Raw genomic sequence first — 19,050 nt, 5'->3', positions numbered from 1 at the left:
CAGGGGGTGATTTCCCACTTTCTGTCTCTCTGGCATGGGCATGCAACCTATACCAAAAATCTCTCTATTTAAAAAAAGAAAAGAAAAAAATTGGGACCAGCAGTTAGTGTAATGGCTATGTCGCTGGACTCCCACATAGTTGATCGCAGTTCGAGTCCCAGACCCAGTGGCTTAAACTCACACCGGGCACATGTGCGTGTGTGCCCAAGATCCTGAGAGGAGAATGGAGAAGGGATTGCGGCATGGCCATCCCCCCTGGGGGGTGATTTCTCGCTTTCTGTCTCTGTCTGTCTCTGTCTGTCTGGCGAGTGCATGCTCCCTACAGCAAAAACCTCTCCAATAAAAAAAAAAATTTTTTAAAAATTAAAATCTCATTTAGTAGATGAATGACAAAGTAGAGTGTGCTATTGATTATATATTCCATTGCTAAACGTAAGCAATTTTACAGAAATGGGAGGAGGGGTAAAGGTGACTTAGACTCAGAGCATGAAGAACAAAGCAATGAAAAGCTATTAAAATGTTCATGAAAAAAAAAAAAAAAAGGATATTACCGATCTATAAACCTAGGTATTTCTAAAGCTAAAAGCAGAAGAACTCCCGGTTTTAGGTATTTAATATCGCAAAGGCCACGCGCGAACTTACCCTATATGTGTAACAGCCTCTCTATTTTCACATTCAGTAGTCCATATTGCTATCTTATCACCTTTCGCTCTAACATTAACCACAGCTCCACACACGTCATCACTGTAGTCATCAAAAGATTCTCCAATAAGGCACAGCAGCTTAAAAAAAAATCCCAGTATTTAATAAATCGAACTGCAAATATCTCTTCTGTTTTTGTATATATGCAAACTAAAAGTAGATTTTTTAAACCAAGAATTGTTTTAAATGTCTAAATTGATTTATAGATCTTAATCTTTTTTTATAAAAAAAATCCACTTGTTTATTTAATATCAAGGACATTAAACATTGCTTGAACTTTTTCAGCAAATTGGACAGCAGGTGTGAGAAAATGCACAGAAGTTGAATTAGTTAACAGTAGTCACTTACTCTGTTTATTTGCCAGTAAACAGCTATTATTTGAATAACTGAAACAGCTACTAATGGTTAAATTAACTGCCTCTTATTCTCATTTTTCATGAACACCTGCCAGTGGTTTTTATGTGATAAAAAGTACACTACAATCTACCATTGAAACCATTTCTATGCGCACAGCTCGGGGCCATCGCGCGCACCCAGCTGCCATCGAGCTCCACAACTTTTTCATCTCTCAAAGGTGCAATGTCCTGATTTTCTAATGTGGACCTCCAAAATGACACTTACTAAATGATCTCCTTCAAAAGCAAAATCAAGACTCTCATGTTAAAAACCATCATTCAAGGGGCCGGCAGGTGGTGTGGTGGTTAATTAAGGATGCTGGACTACCACATGGCTGACCACGGTTCAAGTCCCAGACCTGGTGGTTTGCTTTCTCACTTTGCCTCTTTTTCTCTCGCTATGTCCCTCTCTGTCAAATTAAAATAAATAAATCAGTAAAGTTAAAATAAAATAATTATTTTAAAAACTAAAAACAAACTTGGAGCCAGCAGTTAGCGTAATGGCTATGTCGCTGGACTCCCACGTAGTCAACCGCAGTTCGAGTCCCGGACCCAGTGACTTAAACTCACGCCAGGTGCATGTGCATGCATGCCCAAGATCTCAAGAGGAGAATGGAGGAGAAGGGATCGCGGTGTGGCCATCCCCTCTGGGGGGTGATTTCTCGCTTTCTCTCTCTCTCTCTCTCTCTCTCTCTCTGTCTGTCTGGCGAGCACACGCGCCCTACAGTGAAAAACCTCTCCAAACAAACAAACAAACAAAAAAATAAAACAAAACAAAACAAAACAAAAAAACACTGTGTCAAGCATTAGGGATACAAAAGACACTGTGAGTTCTGAATCTGCTCCTAAAAGCTAGGAGTCCTGTGATTAAAGAAAACACTACTAGTATCTCCCATTTAATATGTCTCAGGAAGTTCTAGGTTACATCAGAACATGGAAACGGAATGGTACTAAGCAACAATCCCACTGTTTGATTCATAGATATAAAAGGTTTAGAAATACAAATAGAAATGCTGTGAGTGGGTTGCAAAAACTTCAGTTATACCAAATGTAAGGTTAATTTTGAGATTTCTAAAATGACAAGGATGAGCTTACTGTGGAAGGTCAGAGTCAACTGCCAATCGCTTGGTATCGCATTTGTAGTGTGCGTCTTACTGTACTAGTACGTGACGCATACGTACTTTTTGTTCACACGTTAGAACAAAAATAACTGCTGACTTTTGATTTTCTATCGTGGACACCATTAGCGCCTACTGTATTTTTTCTATTAAGACAGATCTCATGGTGCCCGGATCCTTTCACCGCAGCTTTTACATAGCTGAGAGTATAGGCAAGTGACACTTCGCCTAGCTTCTGGGCGGGCCAGAACAAACACAGGCCTCTCCTGTGGCCTCTGCCTGCTGAGGCGCAATCTACCAGCACAATGTAAAACGTCATGTAACTTAAGTTTCAGTCTTCCAACAGTGCCTCTAAAACAGCTTTACAATTTTGAAACCTTACTGTCTCTAGCCAAAAGCGATCGAGGTCACTTCGTCTCTGCTGTTTGTTCAATGTAATTAGCCATCGTCCTCCCCGTTTGTTTTTCTCATCTTCCCACATAGGCTCAATACCGTCCTACAGGATTAGAAGACAACATTGTTACCTTGACTTTGAGAGATGGTCACAAGAAGCAATAAGCAACATCGTCAACTTTTACTTAATTCCCCACAGAACTGCCACTGCTAGAGTTTTTCAAAAGCATACAGGACTGAAAGCCAGAAGTATGAGATGAGGATTACAGTCCTGCCTCTGTCATTTATTAACTACCAAATCTTAGGCTTCACCGATTTGGAGGTTCTTGAACTTTTTGAGTAACAGATACCTTTAAGAAGCTATGCAAGTTCCTATATAGGAAATACATGGAGAAATTATAAAATTCCACAGTTAATAAATTCCCCACCCTCCTAATAAATTCCACTCATAAATATCTCAAAGATCCATGTTAAGAGTACCTGACAAACTCAGTCTACTTAACTATATAAAGGAGAGATTGGGTAATCAAGGAGTTCATCAAAATCAACCAGCATGTACCCACAATGTAAAGCTTTTTCTGCTATTATACTATAAATAGAGTAAAATATATTGATGCTAAAGCCCAGTAAAGCCAATTTAATTATAAAACTGAGCATCACAGTATAAACCATTCCTAGTTTGTGGCAAGATTTCTTAATAAATACCTGCACTGTCCAGTCCTATAATAAACATATGAAATCGTTAACTAGGCATACCTTAAAAAGTGAGTAGTCACAGCCAGGCATTAAATTACTAGACAACTGGATATGGTTGTACAAACTAGGTAAAAGAAAAGTATAATTAAGAACATGGAATGCAGAGTTTAGGTGCCTAAATATATAAACATTTAGGAAATAGGACAAATGAATACTTAAGTTCAGGTTTACTTACTTTTTTCTAAGGAATCAATTTCTGAAATGCCATGTTAATAATAAGTTGAGAATCAACTTTTGATGAATATACTATTTACAAGAAAACATTTGTAATGGTTTTATTCTGAAAAAGTGTATTTTGATGTTAACTCAATACATACATATATCTATATAAAAACTGAGACTAGAGGTATAAGGTTGCATTAAACTGGTGAAAAAATAGGATACTAATGTTTTGTACGTTCATAAACATACTAAAAAATAAATCAAGAGAGAAGATGAACTCCCTCAGCATCAAGACTGCATGGCAAAACAGTTGACACCATTATCCTGATAGGGATCCAAGAATAGAAACGACCTATGGGGACCAGTAGGTGGTGTGGTGGTTAAGGCGCTGAAATTCCCACATGGCCAACCCCAGTTCAAGTCCTGGACTTGGCAGCTTGCTTTCTCACTCTTCCTCTTGTTCTCTGGCAAAATTCATGTGAAAATAATAATAATAAATAAATCAACTAAGTCTTAAAAGAAAAAAAAAGAACCCATGTTTCACAAACAGGACAAATTGTTACTGGTTAGTACAATAACCACTAGAGGAGCTTTTAAAGATATACAAAGTTTCAAGTTCTACACCTTGGGATAATAAACACTTAAATATGGGGTGAACCCTGGAATCGGCAGTTCTAAAATACTGAAATGATAGAATAATACCTTAGATAACTTAGTCACTTGCCTTAAGAGGGAAGGCTAGATCATTTGCATTCCTAACATCTTACAGCAAAGTTGCTACAAAATTGGCAGAAGTAGAAATGCTTTCACTTTCTCCAGTATTAGACGACAGAAATCATGATCTTAACTAAAAATCTGTCTACAAGCCATGGGTTGAGCTATTATTCTCAGATGAGTTCTCTTGGTGTTATCTTAACTCGGTTTAGGAAATTATTTCTCCCATTTTACGGTTAGAAAGGTCCACCATGTTGCCTTGGCTAGCTTCAAACTCACTGTCTTCCCTGTCTTAGCCTCCCAAGTAGCTAAGACTATAGGCAGGTGCCACTACATCTAGCTGAGTCAGACAGAATTTTAAGAAAGAATTTGGCACCCTTGGGCATATTGTGTAGTGTAAAAAAACACAAACCTAGTTTGGGAGAGACAGTGTTAAGATGACATAAGGCTGAATTCTAATGATCACTTTTCCCAAACCACTTTATCAATGACAGCTTCCACTAGGAAACTAAAGAGGCCTAGACATTAACAGTGACTAGAGAATTAGCACCACTAATTTCATAAAATGAATGAGTAGCAACCTTCAATTCCATTCAAACTGGAAAAAAATAATACCTGTTTTTTGTTTTTTTTTCTTTGTTTGTTTTGGGCCAAAGGGTACATATGTATGCGAGAGAAACTGAGAGTGAGAAGGAAAGTGAGAAGACACCCCACCCTACCATGAGGGATGGTCACACCACAATCCCTCTCCTCCACCTTTCTCTCCTTTTGGGATTTTGGGCACACAGGCCGATGTGCTGAGCCAGGCCACAGACTGGACTGAAAAGACTAACACTTCGAAGTTTTTGGCTGCTTCTCCTTCATGGTGCTCTAAAGTGAGTTACTTCAGAAAACTAGGGCCAGCAGATGGCATAGTGATTATGTTCGGGACTCCCACGTGGCCAACCATGATTTAGGTCCCAGATCCAGTGGCTTGAAAATCATGGCAGGCATGTACATGCTCAAGATCCCAGGAGAGGAATGAAGGAGAAGGGACTGAGGTGTGGCCATCCTCCCTGGGGAGCAATGTGTCATCTTCCCTCTCATGGTCTCTGTCTCTCTCTCTCTCTGATGAATGCAAAGACCTTAAGGCAAAAATCTCTTCAAAATAAAAATAAAAGGAAAGAAAGAAAAAAGAGAATTCATAGTGAAAACTTGTAATGGCACACTGAAACAGAATCATAAGACTGTATATTGGGTCATCGGAAAAGTCATGTTGCACTTTTCTATGCAAAAATGTGCCATGACTTTTCCGACAACCCAATAACTGAATAAACAGAAAAGCATTTCACAGTTGCATACAATAAATTTGTTTAAACAAAATGAGAAAGGAAGAAGTGACTTTAGATATGTACCGAAAACTGAAGAATTCCTTCGAATCTCCAGTGTGTAAAAATCTGCAATGGAGCAATGCTGCTTATGCATAACTGAAGTGTGGAGTAATGTTCTAGCTGGAGAACAAGCTAGAAATACAGTTTTGTAAACTGCAAAAAAACAAACTATGTAAATGCAAATCTGATTTGGGAGAGAGGAACTCAAGATTAATATTTTTCCCTCTTAGTAGAATAAGGTGCCTTTTTTGTGATAAAACTAAGTTATTTAAGAATCTTGAAGGGCCAAGCAGGTGGTGTAGTGGTTAAGATGCTGGACTTCAACATGGTCAACTGTGGTTCGAGTTCTGGACCCAGTGGCTTGAAACACATGCTGGGAGCATGTGTGTGTATGCCCAAGAATCTTAAGAGGAGAATGGAGAAGAGGGGATTGCATCATGGGCATCCCTCCCCTGCCACCAGGGTGTGTGTGTGTGTGTGTGTGTGTGATTTCTCACTTTCTCTGTCTCATTGTCAAGCACATGTGCCCAACAGCAAAACTCTCTCTAAATAAATAAATAAAAAAGAATCTTGAATAAACATAATTAGAGAAGAAAAAAATAAAACACTTCCTATTTTGAAAGGCAGCAAAGCATTATAACCCTAGCTTAACCAGACAATAAGACCTAAAAATTAGCAGGTCTAAATTTTTATTATAAAAAAAAAGTCAACGCTTTCAATAAAAAGTGATCCCTGTGTAGGTGATTAGTTTCTTAAGTTCAGGTTTCTTCATTATTCTATGCCTTGCTTTATTTCAGTGATGAAACAGCATGTCTATTACAGGCCAAGTGTTGGAATAAATATTTTTGTTGGTGCTGTTTCTAAGTCAGAGGGAGTGTGTGCTATCAGAGATAATGACCGAGAGGGAGAAAGTTCCCCAGTGGAGTATGGTCTATCAGAATCTCTCCTCTTCCAGTTTTCAATACTGCTGGAACTAGGGGCATGTGTGCACAAGCACCTGGGGAGTTCAAGTCACAAGGGGCCAGGATTCGAACCACAGTCAACCATGTAGGAATCAGCTCCATCAATCACTTGGCCACAGGATCAGCCTGGCAAAAATGCTTGATTGGGCTGTTGATAATATCATGATGTATTTTTGCATAGGAAATCATAGAAAAAATGTCACAACTTTACCATATTTTTCCTAATATATACACAGATAGCTAAATACATAAACAGTTTCTGCCCTTAGGAAATACGTGTGTATTAATTTTCTGACCATAATCCACTCCTCTGTGTGAGCAGAATATACTCGGGAGGTAACATTAAAGCAGAAGAGTAACTGAGGCCAACAGGTCGCATGGTGGTTAAAGCGCTGGATTCCTACAGGCCAGTTACAGTTCAATCCCAGACCAGTGGCTTGAAAATCATGCCAGGCACCTACACGTGCATGCCCAAAATCCTGAGAGAAGAATGGGGGAGATAGAATTATGAAGTTGCCATCTGCCCTGGGAGCATTTTCTCACTCTGTCTGTCTCCTGTGAGTGCACACGCCCTATGGCAAAAACCTAAACAAAAAACCCCTAAGAGTAGCATCATTTTCATGGTTTCCAATTATCTCTCTCTACATTCTCCAAGGAAGACAATGGCCAACTGCAGTCAAATCCTGGCTTTAGCAGCTTGAAAAACTAAGCCGGATACATGTGTCCGCGTGCTAACATCCTGACAGAAAGGAGGAACGGAAGAAAAAGGACCGAGTGTGACCACGCCCCTTGGGGGGATGCTTCTCTTTCTTTCCCATACCACTCCACACATGTACATGCCCTCGTGCAGTAATTAAAAATAAAATCCTTTTAAAAGACTTTACCATTAAACATTTTATTTTGAAAACAAGGGAAAGTTTATGATCCCAACTCTTAACTGCTGGTTAAACCGGAAACAAAATCTCAGAAGCACTTCCACTATTTTGAAGTTGATCACAAAGTATAATGAAATCAATAAACTATCATCACAGGTATTGTCATTTAAACCCTGAATTTTAAATAATGCAGCCTTTGATATCTTAAAACCCCGAACAGGAATTTTCATGTATTGCACTGTAAAGAGTTTGCAGAAAGGACATCCGATGATGCTCTAAAATACCCAGTAATACTCAGACAAAAGGTATCTAGGCAACCAAAAAGGGGAACAAGTTCCAATCAGTTGTCAAAATTTCTAGGGGCCATAAGGATTCTCAAATAGAGTATCTTAGACAAGGAATAAAGAATCTTTAGACCTATAGAATGACAACATTGTAGCTTTCTAAAACTGTTGAGGTAGAATAGCAATGTAAACATTTCTGAGGAGATGGAAAACATAAAAGGCAGTGCCTTATAGATGAATGTTCATTAACTGCTCACTTCAGCATTTGTTTTACAACTCTGACTTAAAATGAAACACTACACAACGAAAAAAACAAATGGTATCCTAAAATGTTACTTACGCCCAAAAGTCTTCAACAGTATCAAACTTAGAGATCAGTCGAAGGTTTGCTTGCCAAGTTTTGCTCTTGTCATTTTTAAAAAACCAGAGTGCCCATCTAAAAATAAAAGAGTAAAAGAGTGGTAGTTCATGTCAACATTATTCACAATATCCAAAAAGTAGAAGTAAACCAAATGTCTATAAACAGATAAATAAACAAAATGCAGCATTAACATATAATGGGCTATTAGTAAGCCTTCCAGGGGAAAAAATCTGATACTTGATACAACATAAAGGCTAAGAACATAATTCTACATGAAACAAGCATTTCTGTCACAAAAATGACATAAATGTTTCCACTTATAGGAGATACCTAGTGGAGAGACAAGCAGCAGAATGGGGTTGCAAGGAGCCTGGGACATGATAAAATTGGAAGCTGGTATTAAATGGATAGTGTTAATTTTGATGCCTAAGAAAATTCTGGAGATGGGGTATACAAAATTGGGAATGTACTTAAATTACTAAATTGTACACTTAAAATTTAACGGTAGTTGCAAACAATGTTACTTTTTACGTTATTGGCAAACAATGAGTACTTTTCTCTATTACTCTCATTTAAAGAGTATGTACTTTATTCTTGCTATGTAACACTCTCTGCTACTGAGATCCACTGAAGTTCATCACTCAGGGAAATTCATAAGAATGTACCCAAAATAAGACCATTACAGAGTGCCAAGAGTGATGACAGAGAGAAAACACGCAGAGCTATGTAAGAAAAACAAAACCGGAAGCAGTTAACATAGAGGAGAAGGCAAGGAACAGGGAAGTGGAATTGTCAGAGGGACAAAAAGGTGATCGTGTGCCACATAACGATATTCAGACAGACATGGACGCACACACTACAGTGGTCCCATAAGGGCGTGCAGGCGATACAATGTGGCTTCAGTGTAAGGTTTCCGTAAGCACATACTATGAGAGTTCCCACGAGAGCATCTGACAGCACGTTACTCAGAACACACCATGACCACACGACTGTATTAGCTGAGAAGAATTGGAAGTGCTAGGAAAGAGGAAGACTATTAAATATGATTCTGTATTTACTCAAACTCATACTGGGAAAATAACAAAGGGACTGTGTAATGCTGCACGAGTATGTCCAGGTGCGAGTACATGCATGCCTGAGAAGAGAAAGGAGGCAAAAGACTGCAGTGTGGCCATCACCCTCTCCTTGGGAGGGATGCTTTCTCACTCCCCCACACCCCGTCTGTCTCTGGTGAGTGTACATGTCCTGTAACAATTATTTTTAAATGCAGCCAGCTGTTAGCATAAAGATTTACATTTAAAAATAATGGGGAAAGAGCCCCATAGAGCAGTGTTAAGGGCTGAGCATTGGAAGCAGATGCCCCATGACTGACTGCACTAGTGGCAAATCCCACATGACCAACAGCAGTCTGAATTCCGCCTCAGTGGCAAAACACACCAAGCGCATGTGTACGGGTGCCCCAAATCCTCATAGGACAGAGAACTGGAAGAAGAGAGATTGTAGCATTAATAAGACTCAGTTGGGGATGCTTTCTCACATTTGCTTAGACAGGCACATGTGCCCTCTGGCAATGCAAAAAAAATTAATATCTAAGCAAAAATGTTTTCAAAGAATGCTTTTAATTTTAGAAATTCTGGAAACAGTTTAAGTACCTACAACAAACTGTTTAAATCAGCACTTCTATAAAGATGTACAGTGAATAAATTTAAATAAATAAATAGATATATAAAAAATAAACCAGGGAACCAGCAGTTAGCGTAATGGCTATGTCGCTGGACTCCCACGTAGTCGACCGCGGTTCGTGTCCCGGGCCCGGTGGCTTAAAACTCACGCCGGGCGCGTGTGCGTGCGTGCCCAAGATCCCGAGAGGAGAATGGAGAAGGGATTGCGGCGTGACCATCCCCCCTGGGGGGTGATTTCTCGCTTTCTGTCTCTATGTCTTTCTCTGTCTGTCTGGCGAGCGCACGCACCCTACAGTGAAAATCTCTCCCCCCCCCAAAAAAAATATAAATAAATAAATAAATAAACCAGCAGTTCTCAAAGTGCGGTTTGTAGATCCCTCCAGGAGCCCAAGATCTTTTTTCCAAATAATGCTAAGAAATTATTTCAATTTTCACTGTGTTGACGTTTGTTGCATTAATGGTGAAAAGCAATGGAGAGTAAATCTGCTGGTGCCTTAGCAAGAATGAAAACAGCAGCACCAACCTGCACTGGCTGTTACTATAGCCTTCAGCATCACCAACTCGAACAGAAACCTCAGTTTCTAAGCCGCCAGAGAGAAGCAGGGCAGCAAACCTCAGTAAAATACTACGATCTGTGGGGCGGACCTAGACGGGAAGGTTCCAAGTTTGCCTCTGCAGACCTTCTTGAGTACACTGGGCTCCTGTGTGCCTGTGACCAGGGCTGGGAAGGGCTGGGTGTGCATATTACATCAAGGTCCTATCGGGGGTGTGGTCTCTCTCTCTCTCTCTTTCTCACACGCATACACACACTCATGGAAGAAATAAATAAACTTGAGAAAAAAGAATACTCTTCATGAATAAAAATTACTAATTTCATTATATTTAAATTTGTTTACATGTCTTTCCAAATCCTGCAGGAAAAATATTTCTACTATTGGGCCATCGGAAAAGTCATGACAAATTTTTCGTTTTTCTGTGCAAAAATGCATCATGACTTTTTTTTTGGGGGGGGGGGGGATTTTCGCTATAGGGCACGTGCGCTCGCCAGACAGAGAGAGAATAGAGACAGAGAGAGAGAAATCACCCCCCCAGGGGGGATGGTCATGCCGCGATCCCTTCTCCTCCATTCTCCTCTCGGGATCTTGGGCACGCACGCATATGTGCCTGGCGTGAGTTTTAAGCCACCAGGTCTGGGACGCGAACTGCGGTCGACTACTAGGGAGTCCAGCAACATAGCCATTACGCTAACTGCTGGTTCCCCATCATGAATTTTTTGATAACCCAATACTATGTAACAAAATACAACTTTGGTCTGAATTTTGAGGTGAACTAGCCACTTTTTTCACAGAACACCATTTTTATTGAAAAAATTATTAACACATGATAGTTTATTTCTTGAAAAATGAATAGAGTCAGCCTGCCAATTAAAATGCGAGCTTTCATTTGGCCAGCACCATGGAGTAGTGGTTAAGGGAGCCAGATCATTTCCCATTACTGACTATGATTTGAATCTCAGTCCCAGCAACAGCATGAAAAACACACCAGGCACATGTGCACACATATATGTCCCACATCCCAACAGGATAGAGAAATGAAGAAGGGATCATGGCATGGCCATGTCCCACTGAGGGGGTCCTTCTCCCTCTCTCCTCTCCCCCTCTCTTTCTCTCTCTGGCAGGTGCATGTGCCCTCTGGCAAATTTAAACCTTTTTTCAGAAAGTCTCCTTTTTGCAATCAAAAAAAGGAGGCCATATTTTCTTCTTACACTTCCACAGAAACAACTTACATCCACAGACAATGAAGAAGCTATGAAAATCCAGCTGACTTCTATTAAATCAGGCACTTAAAGAACTAGATTCCTCAGTTTAATTTTTTATTTCAAATAATAACTATTTTCATTTTAGAATGTTATACACGTTAACATGTGATAGACTTTTAAAATTAATATATAGTCTTAAGTTTCTTGGGTTTATTTTCACATAAAATTATACAGGCACTCCTCACTTGATGACCAAATTACATTCCAACAACTAATTCATTCAGTGAACTGGTCTGCTAAACAAGAAGCTTAAGAGAGCGTCTTATAATGTGCTGTGGAGTCATAAGGTATGTACTTTTTCAATAGACATCAGGTAATACACCACACTAGAATAACCTAATTCTATCCATACAAAAAGCATACATTAGATAAGTATCAGAAAGGAACAGTAACAGGGCACACCACAACAATACTAATAAACCTGGTGTAGTAATTTTTCTTCATTCAGAACACTATTCTAGGTGCACTACAAAGTACAAACTTATAAATGAAACATGTAGTCCTCAGTGACTGTGAATGCCCAAGAAGTGACTACTGACTGCAGGAGTAAAGAAAGACTGAGAAAGGAGATGCCGAAACCACACACTGAGGAAGGGAATACCCCACACTTGGAGAATTGTTGGCAAGTCTCAGTGGTCATTAAACAGGTAAGCTGGTAAATGAGGAGTGGCCATAAAATCTTTAAGAATGAATGTGTAATTACACTGAACATGAATGCCTTACCATGATTTATTCTAAAAACATAGTAAATAGCAATAGATCAAAATGCACATGATCAAGGCTCTACAGTACTCAATAATTATTCAGAAGTATAAAAGGGTTATGAGACCAAACATTTGAGAACTACTGATTTAAATGTAACAGGATGCAGCCATGTAAAAGATTACTATTTTAAAAAGATAACTGTGGGGCCAGCAGATGGCATAACATTACATCCCTGGGCTCCCACATGGCCAATCACAGTTCAAGTCCCAGACCCAGTAGCTTGAAAATTATGCCAGGCATATGTATGTGTACATGTACCCAAGGTCCAGGGAGAAGAATGAAGGAGAAGGGATTACAGCATGATCACCCCCCTGGGGGATGATCTCTCACTTTCCCTCTCACTCACTCACTCTCTCTGGCAAACATATGTACCCTAAGGCAAAAAAAAAAAAAAAAAAAAAAGAAAAAAAAAAAAACCCACACAACTAAAAATAATAAAAATTATGTGGTCAAGTTTTCCTAAAACTGACAAGAAACCCAGAAGCCATAGAACACAGTGGTATCTGCCTACGTGAAAATTAAAATCCTCTAGAAAATGACTGAGCCACAGTGTACAGCAGATGTTGTAGGAAGGTAATCCCAACGTGATGCTGAAGTTCCATGGGAGGCCCAGATTCAGATCCTGGGTCAACTGGAACATGACAGACTTATCTGCACGTGCCCATGATCTGGGCTGGTTGGGAGGCTGGGAGGAGGATCATGTATGGCAAGACCCTGTGTAGGGTACCGACCTGTCTGTCTGTCTGTCCCTTTCTCTCATAAAAGAAATAAATAAGCTTTTTAAAATCTATAAATAACACATTCTACAGAAAGTGTTAAAACACGAATGACTTGAATAATCAATTTCTACCTAACATTCCCAACATCCACTGCCTCAGATAAGTTAGTAGCTCTAATGCACAGTACTTCAAAATATACTTTAAAGATTATTCAAAAGAAAAAACAGAGTCAGCTCATAGCCTGGATGCCACATGGCCAACCAAGCAAGTAGTACACCTGGCATCCTGAAAAATCACAATGTACGTGCTGTGTACACGTGCCCAGAATCCTGAAAGGAAAGAGAGGTGGAGAAGAGAATGCAGAGTGCCATGCCCCAGGGGGGTTGCTTTTTTGCTTTCTCTCTCTCACTCTCTCTCTACAGCGAAAGCACAAAATCTCTGGCAAATTAAAAAAAGAAAAAACTGAACAAAGAACTAAACAGACTATATAAATAAAACCACAAATGACCAATATAGCATGAAAATGTTTGAAACTACAATGAGAGAAATGTGAATTAAAAACAGTAAGACAGTTTTCGCAAATCAGACTAGAATCAAACAGATAACTATTTAAAAGATACATATCAGTTGACAAGGATAAGAAACTAAAAACCCATGAACTATTAAGAGTCTACGCTAATAAGGAGAATAATTTGGTGGTTTCAGCAAAGGCTGTTAAAGGGCAGTCTTTTTTTTTTAATTTTTTAACAATTATTTATTTAATTTTATTTATTCACTCATTTATTTCAATTTGACCAGCGAGAGACACAGAAGAGGAAAGAGAGAGGGAAAGTGAGAGAGGAAGCCACCCGGTCCGGTACTCGAACCATGGTCGGCCATGTGGGACTGTCCAGCACCTTAACCACCACGCCACCTGCTGGTCCCAAAGGGTAGTCTTTGACATAGAAAATATCAAGACTTAGCCTATACTACCACAAAGTATAAATACAGGTAACGATATAATTGCAGAACTCTATAAATAGAAACAAAATACCCATTAATGTAAGTCTGATAAAATATATGACTGTCCAGTCACATAACAGAAGGCAGTAACAATGAGGCAAAATCTGCAAACATAACAAAAAGTCAATAGTATGGTCATTTGTATAAAATAGCATAAATATGCCCAGCTCTGGAGAAAGACAGTCAAATTTATTATCAACTACTCTGGGGAGTGGAGAAAAGTAAACTGGGAAGAGGTTTGTTTTTTTTTTTGGAGAGGTTTTTTTCTATAGGACGCGTGCACTCGCCAGACAGACAGAGACAGAGAGATAGAAAGCGAGACATCACCCCCCGGGGGGGCCGGCCACATCGCAATCCCTTCTCCTCCATTTTCCTCTCGGGATCTTGGGCACACACGCACACGCGCCCGGCGTGAGTTTAAGCCACTGGGTTCGGGACTCGAACGGCAGTCGACTACGTGGGAGTCCAGCGACATAGCCATTACGCTAACTGCTGGTCCCGGAAGAGGATATTTGAGAAAGCAGGAAACTGTAAGTTTATGCACTTATATGATTAATCTTTCTTAACAATTACCATGGGTTCTTTTTTTAAGAAAACATATTAGTCTGCAGCACTTATGAACAGTTAATAATGAGAACACAGCTAAACTTAAAACCAAAAGCATCTTATAATATTTCTCCAAATGTAGGGGTCGGCAGGTGGCATGGTGGTTAAAGGTGCTAGACTCCCACATGAGTAACCGTGGTTCAAGTCCTGGTGGATTTCTCTCTCTCTCTCTCTCTGATCAAACTAGAAAATAATAAATTTAAAATAAGATAATCTATATATATATATATCTATCTTGGGGCTAGCAGTTGCCATAATGGCTATGTTGCTGGACTCCCATGTAGTCAACCACAGTTCGAGTCCCAGACCCAGTGGCTTAAACTCACGCCGGGTGCGTGTGCGTGCGTGCCCAAGATCCCGAGAGGAGAATGGAGGAGAAGGGATTGCAGCATGGCCTCCCCCCCTGGGGGTGATTTCTTGCTTTCTGTCTCTCTGTCTCTCTCTGTCTTTCTGGCGAGTGTACATGCCCTGTAGCAAAAATCTCTTTAAAAATATATATTTCTCTAAATGTTACTTATTTTACACAAAAAGTAGAATTTATAGAGAAATTGACAACTCCAGAGGCTTCATTTTAGACTTAATCAGTGTACCTACAAAGATACCTTCGGGCCAGTAGATGGCGGGGTGGTTGGGGACACTGGAGTCCTACATGGCTGACCTCCAGTTCCAGTCCCAGACCTGACAGACCTGACGGCTTTTTTTCTTGTTTTCTCTTTCTTTTTTTTTCTCTCTCTCTGTCTTGCTCTCTTTCAAATAAAGTAAAATAAAATCATTATTTAAAAAATAGAGAGTTAAAAAAGACACTTTTCAGGAATCTCTTCTCAGATTTTGTCCAAGTTATGAGGAATATACCGTTTAATTACTTCTCCCCACAATAATAGCAATACCAAGAAACTATGCTCTCAGACAGCTAGAAGATTAAACCAATGAAAACATGGAAAAAAATACTTAGAGTTCTAGTGCTACTGTCAGGCTGAAGTATATGAAGTTACCACCAACCAGTCTTTCAACTTAATACATTTGGATCCCTGCTTTCCTGAGGAAGGATTTTACCCTCTATGGACAACCTGACCTTTGATGTCCCAGTACACGGCAATCCTCATTTGTCCTGGGCCAGCCCTGGTGCATAGTGGTTAAAGAAGCTGGATCCCACATGGCCAACGGAGGTTTGAATCTGGCTCTGGTGGCTTGAAGAATATACATGTCTGGGGCCAGCAAGTGGCGTGGTGGATAAGGGTGCTGGATTCCCACATGGTCGACCACGGTTCGAGTCTCAGACCTGGTGGCTTGCTTTCTCACTTTCCCTCTCTCACTCTCTCTCTGTGTCTTTCTGGTCAAATTAAAATAAATGAATGAATGAATGAATAAAATAAAATAAAATAAATAATTCTTAAAAAAAAAGAAAAAAAAGTCATGTTCATGTGTCCAAGGGTCTCAACAAGAGAGCAAAATGGAAAAGGGATTGCAAAGTGACCATACTCATTTATAGGGTACTGTTTTCCTCTTTCTGTCTTCCTGTACCTCTCTGGCAAGTGCATGGGCCTATCCTCTGACAATTTAAAAAACCTAGCTTGTTCCTCATTGGATGATATACTGAACCACATCATCTCCTGTAAGAAAATTCAAACATGTTTTAGACTGTTATGTCAAAGGTCTACCATAAATGAAGGAAAGGTTAAAAAAAAAAAAATACTGGGACCAGCAGTTGGTGTAATGGCTATGTCGCTGGACTCCCACATAGCTGACCGTGATTCGAGTCCTGGACCTGGTAGCTTAAACTCACGCTGGGCAAGATCCTGAGAAGAGAATGGAGGAGACTGCGGTGTGGCCATCCCCCTGGGAGGTGATTTCTCGCTTTCTGTCTCTCTCTCTCTCGCTCTCTGTCTTTCTGGTGAGGCGCCCTATAGCAAAAACCTCTTAAAAAAAATACTAAGGCCATAAAAGAAGAACATTTTTTAATAAATAAAATTAAATTATTGGATTGTTGGAAAAGTCATGATATATTTTTGCACAGAAAAAAATACATAATTACTTTTCTGACAATGCAATATAAACAAGCTTGTGGGTTCTCTCAAGTAGACAGAGTAAAAGATTTCTACCCTGAGGCCAGGCAGTAGCATAGTGCTTAAGGTGGCTGGATCACACATGGCCAACTACCCAGTTCGAGTTCCAGACGTGAAGAACCTTCCAGGAGCATAAGCATGAATGCCCAAATCCCAAGAGAACAGGGAAGGGACTGTGGCACAGCCATCGCCTCTGCGAAGTGCTGTCTCACTTTCTCTCTCCTCTCTCCAGTCAGTAGTCTTAGCAAAATAAAAGGGGGGAAAAATATCAGCCCTACAACTATCAATAAATAAATTAAAAAATAAAAAGAAAAAGATGAAAAGAACTGAAATACTTTAAGTCCCTTCAAGCTAATTCCAATTTTCATCCCTTCAGATTTGTACAATGTTTCTGAGGTACCACTTTTTTCCTACCATCAATTTCCAGTGGATTCAATTAATTTTCATCATATAACCCAGAAAAACTACTAGTGAAAATATAAATATACCAGGAACTGCCTTCCACATTATGAACTATAAAAAGAACTTAGCTCGGCCAGGCCCAGCCGAAGCGGCACAGGCCGATGGTGCTGCTCACACATGGGAAAGCATGGGGTTTGCGCCAGGAGTGCCCGCACGTGTGCCCTGACCGTGGCTAGCTGCAAAGGCTGGGGGAGCAGATCACTGCAGGCTGTCGGGGGGACTCTGTCTCTCTCTCATAAAAGGAAGAAATTTTTCAAGCGTGAACTCACCTTAATCTCTCCCTTTTCCCCTTCTACCTTGTCTGTCTCCTAAATACAAACCATGCTATCTCTAGACTCCACATCCCTCCACTCTGATACCGGGTACTGCTCTGCACATTCCTGGATAATCAACCTGCTAACTCTTCTAACTGCCTCAGTGCCTCTTCTCCATCCTCTATATGGTTCTAAAAAATGTCAGCAAGGACTTTTTTAAATTGTTCAATCCAATGTATATTTTGAGACCTTGCTTTATTTGACTTTTCTGACACACATGCTACTGACCACGCTATCGTTAGAACACACCATTTTCTTGGTTTCTATGACTACTATGCTGTCCTACTTTATATGGTCTCTATCCATCACAGGCATTCTTCTTCAACAGATACCCCTTTAAATCCTGCTATTCCAGTCATCTATCCCAAGTTCATTTCTCCTTAAGGAACTAATTTACTGGACCAGCCTTGTAGCCTAGTGGTTAAGGGAGCCAGATCCCACATGGCCAACTGTGGTTTGACTCTCGCCCCCAGAGTTCTGAAAAAGCACACTGGGTACAAGCATGTGTGCCCAAAGCCCCCTCAAAAAAACCGAAAGAAGTGAAGAAGGAACTGCAATGTGACCACACCATAGCCCCACTGAGGGTGCTTTCTCCCTCTCCCTATCTGTCTGTCTCTGGAGATCACAGATGGCCTCTGGCAATTAAAAATGAGAGAGAGAGAGAGAGAGAATTAATTTACTACTGTGGTTTCAATTACCACCAATACTGATGGAGTTCAAATAAACCTCTTACCTAGTTCTTTCAGAGCTTAAGACTTACATATAAAATTGCTTATGGGACCAGATAGTGGCATAGCACTAACACAACTAGACCCACATGAGAAAGGTCCTAGGTTCACATCCCAGAACCTCACTGAGCACATGCACCCTTAATCAAAGTTTGTTGGGGGTGCCTATCTCTATCTGTTAGATAAATAAACAAACTTTAAAATAATAATAAATTTACCCAAAAAAAATAAATAAATAAAACCAGTTTGCTAGTCATGAGTTATTCAACTAAAAATGGAACCCTCCATCTTAGCACAATTAAAACTAGTCTCATTTAACTTGCCCCTTCAAATCTGCCCTGTTCACTATTGACCTCGTTGCCTAGAAAACCTAGGTATAACAGAAAGCTTACCTGTTCTGTAGAGGATGTTTAATATAGTGTTCTGGGTTAGCAACCTCCTGATTAGATTCTGTTTTCTCCTCTTCTGTAGGTGGGGGATTAGGGGTAGGGGTGGTTTCCTGGCAGAAAATAATATAAAACATTATTTTAAAATTAACATTACCTATGATAGCAATACTCTTAAAGTGGAATCAATATGTTGATAATCTTTTTAAGGAGAAGGAATTAGAGGTCATCTCATAAAATAGACCATAGATAAATCTCTAAGAAGCAGAGTCTCCAATCTAGTATTCTTAATTAAGAACAAAAATTTTTAACATTTAAAAATAGTTGTATACCCACATGGTTATACACAGTTATACTCCCACTTGTATTTTTTTAATATCAGGAAGATTGTCATAGTCCATGCGACAGAGTA

At 39.9% G+C, this 19,050-nt stretch overlaps 1 protein-coding gene across 1 annotated transcript in view; it reads right to left on the bottom strand.

Annotated features, from left to right (window-relative positions):
* EIF4E (eukaryotic translation initiation factor 4E) overlaps positions 1–19,050 on the bottom strand; it is a gene marked incomplete at its 5' end in the record, with an annotated part of 50,206 nt that overhangs the window by 3,096 nt on the left and 28,060 nt on the right. The window contains 5 exon segments of the mRNA XM_006152176.3: positions 643–782; positions 2,598–2,711; positions 3,365–3,428; positions 8,072–8,167; positions 18,645–18,751. Coding sequence (XP_006152238.2) covers positions 643–782; positions 2,598–2,711; positions 3,365–3,428; positions 8,072–8,167; positions 18,645–18,751 — 521 coding nt within the window.

This window comes from Tupaia chinensis, unplaced genomic scaffold, assembly GCF_000334495.1.
Source record: "Tupaia chinensis unplaced genomic scaffold, TupChi_1.0 Scaffold000340_1, whole genome shotgun sequence".
Classification (NCBI taxonomy): domain Eukaryota; kingdom Metazoa; phylum Chordata; class Mammalia; order Scandentia; family Tupaiidae; genus Tupaia; species Tupaia belangeri.
This window is presented reverse-complemented; position numbering and strand designations above follow the sequence as displayed.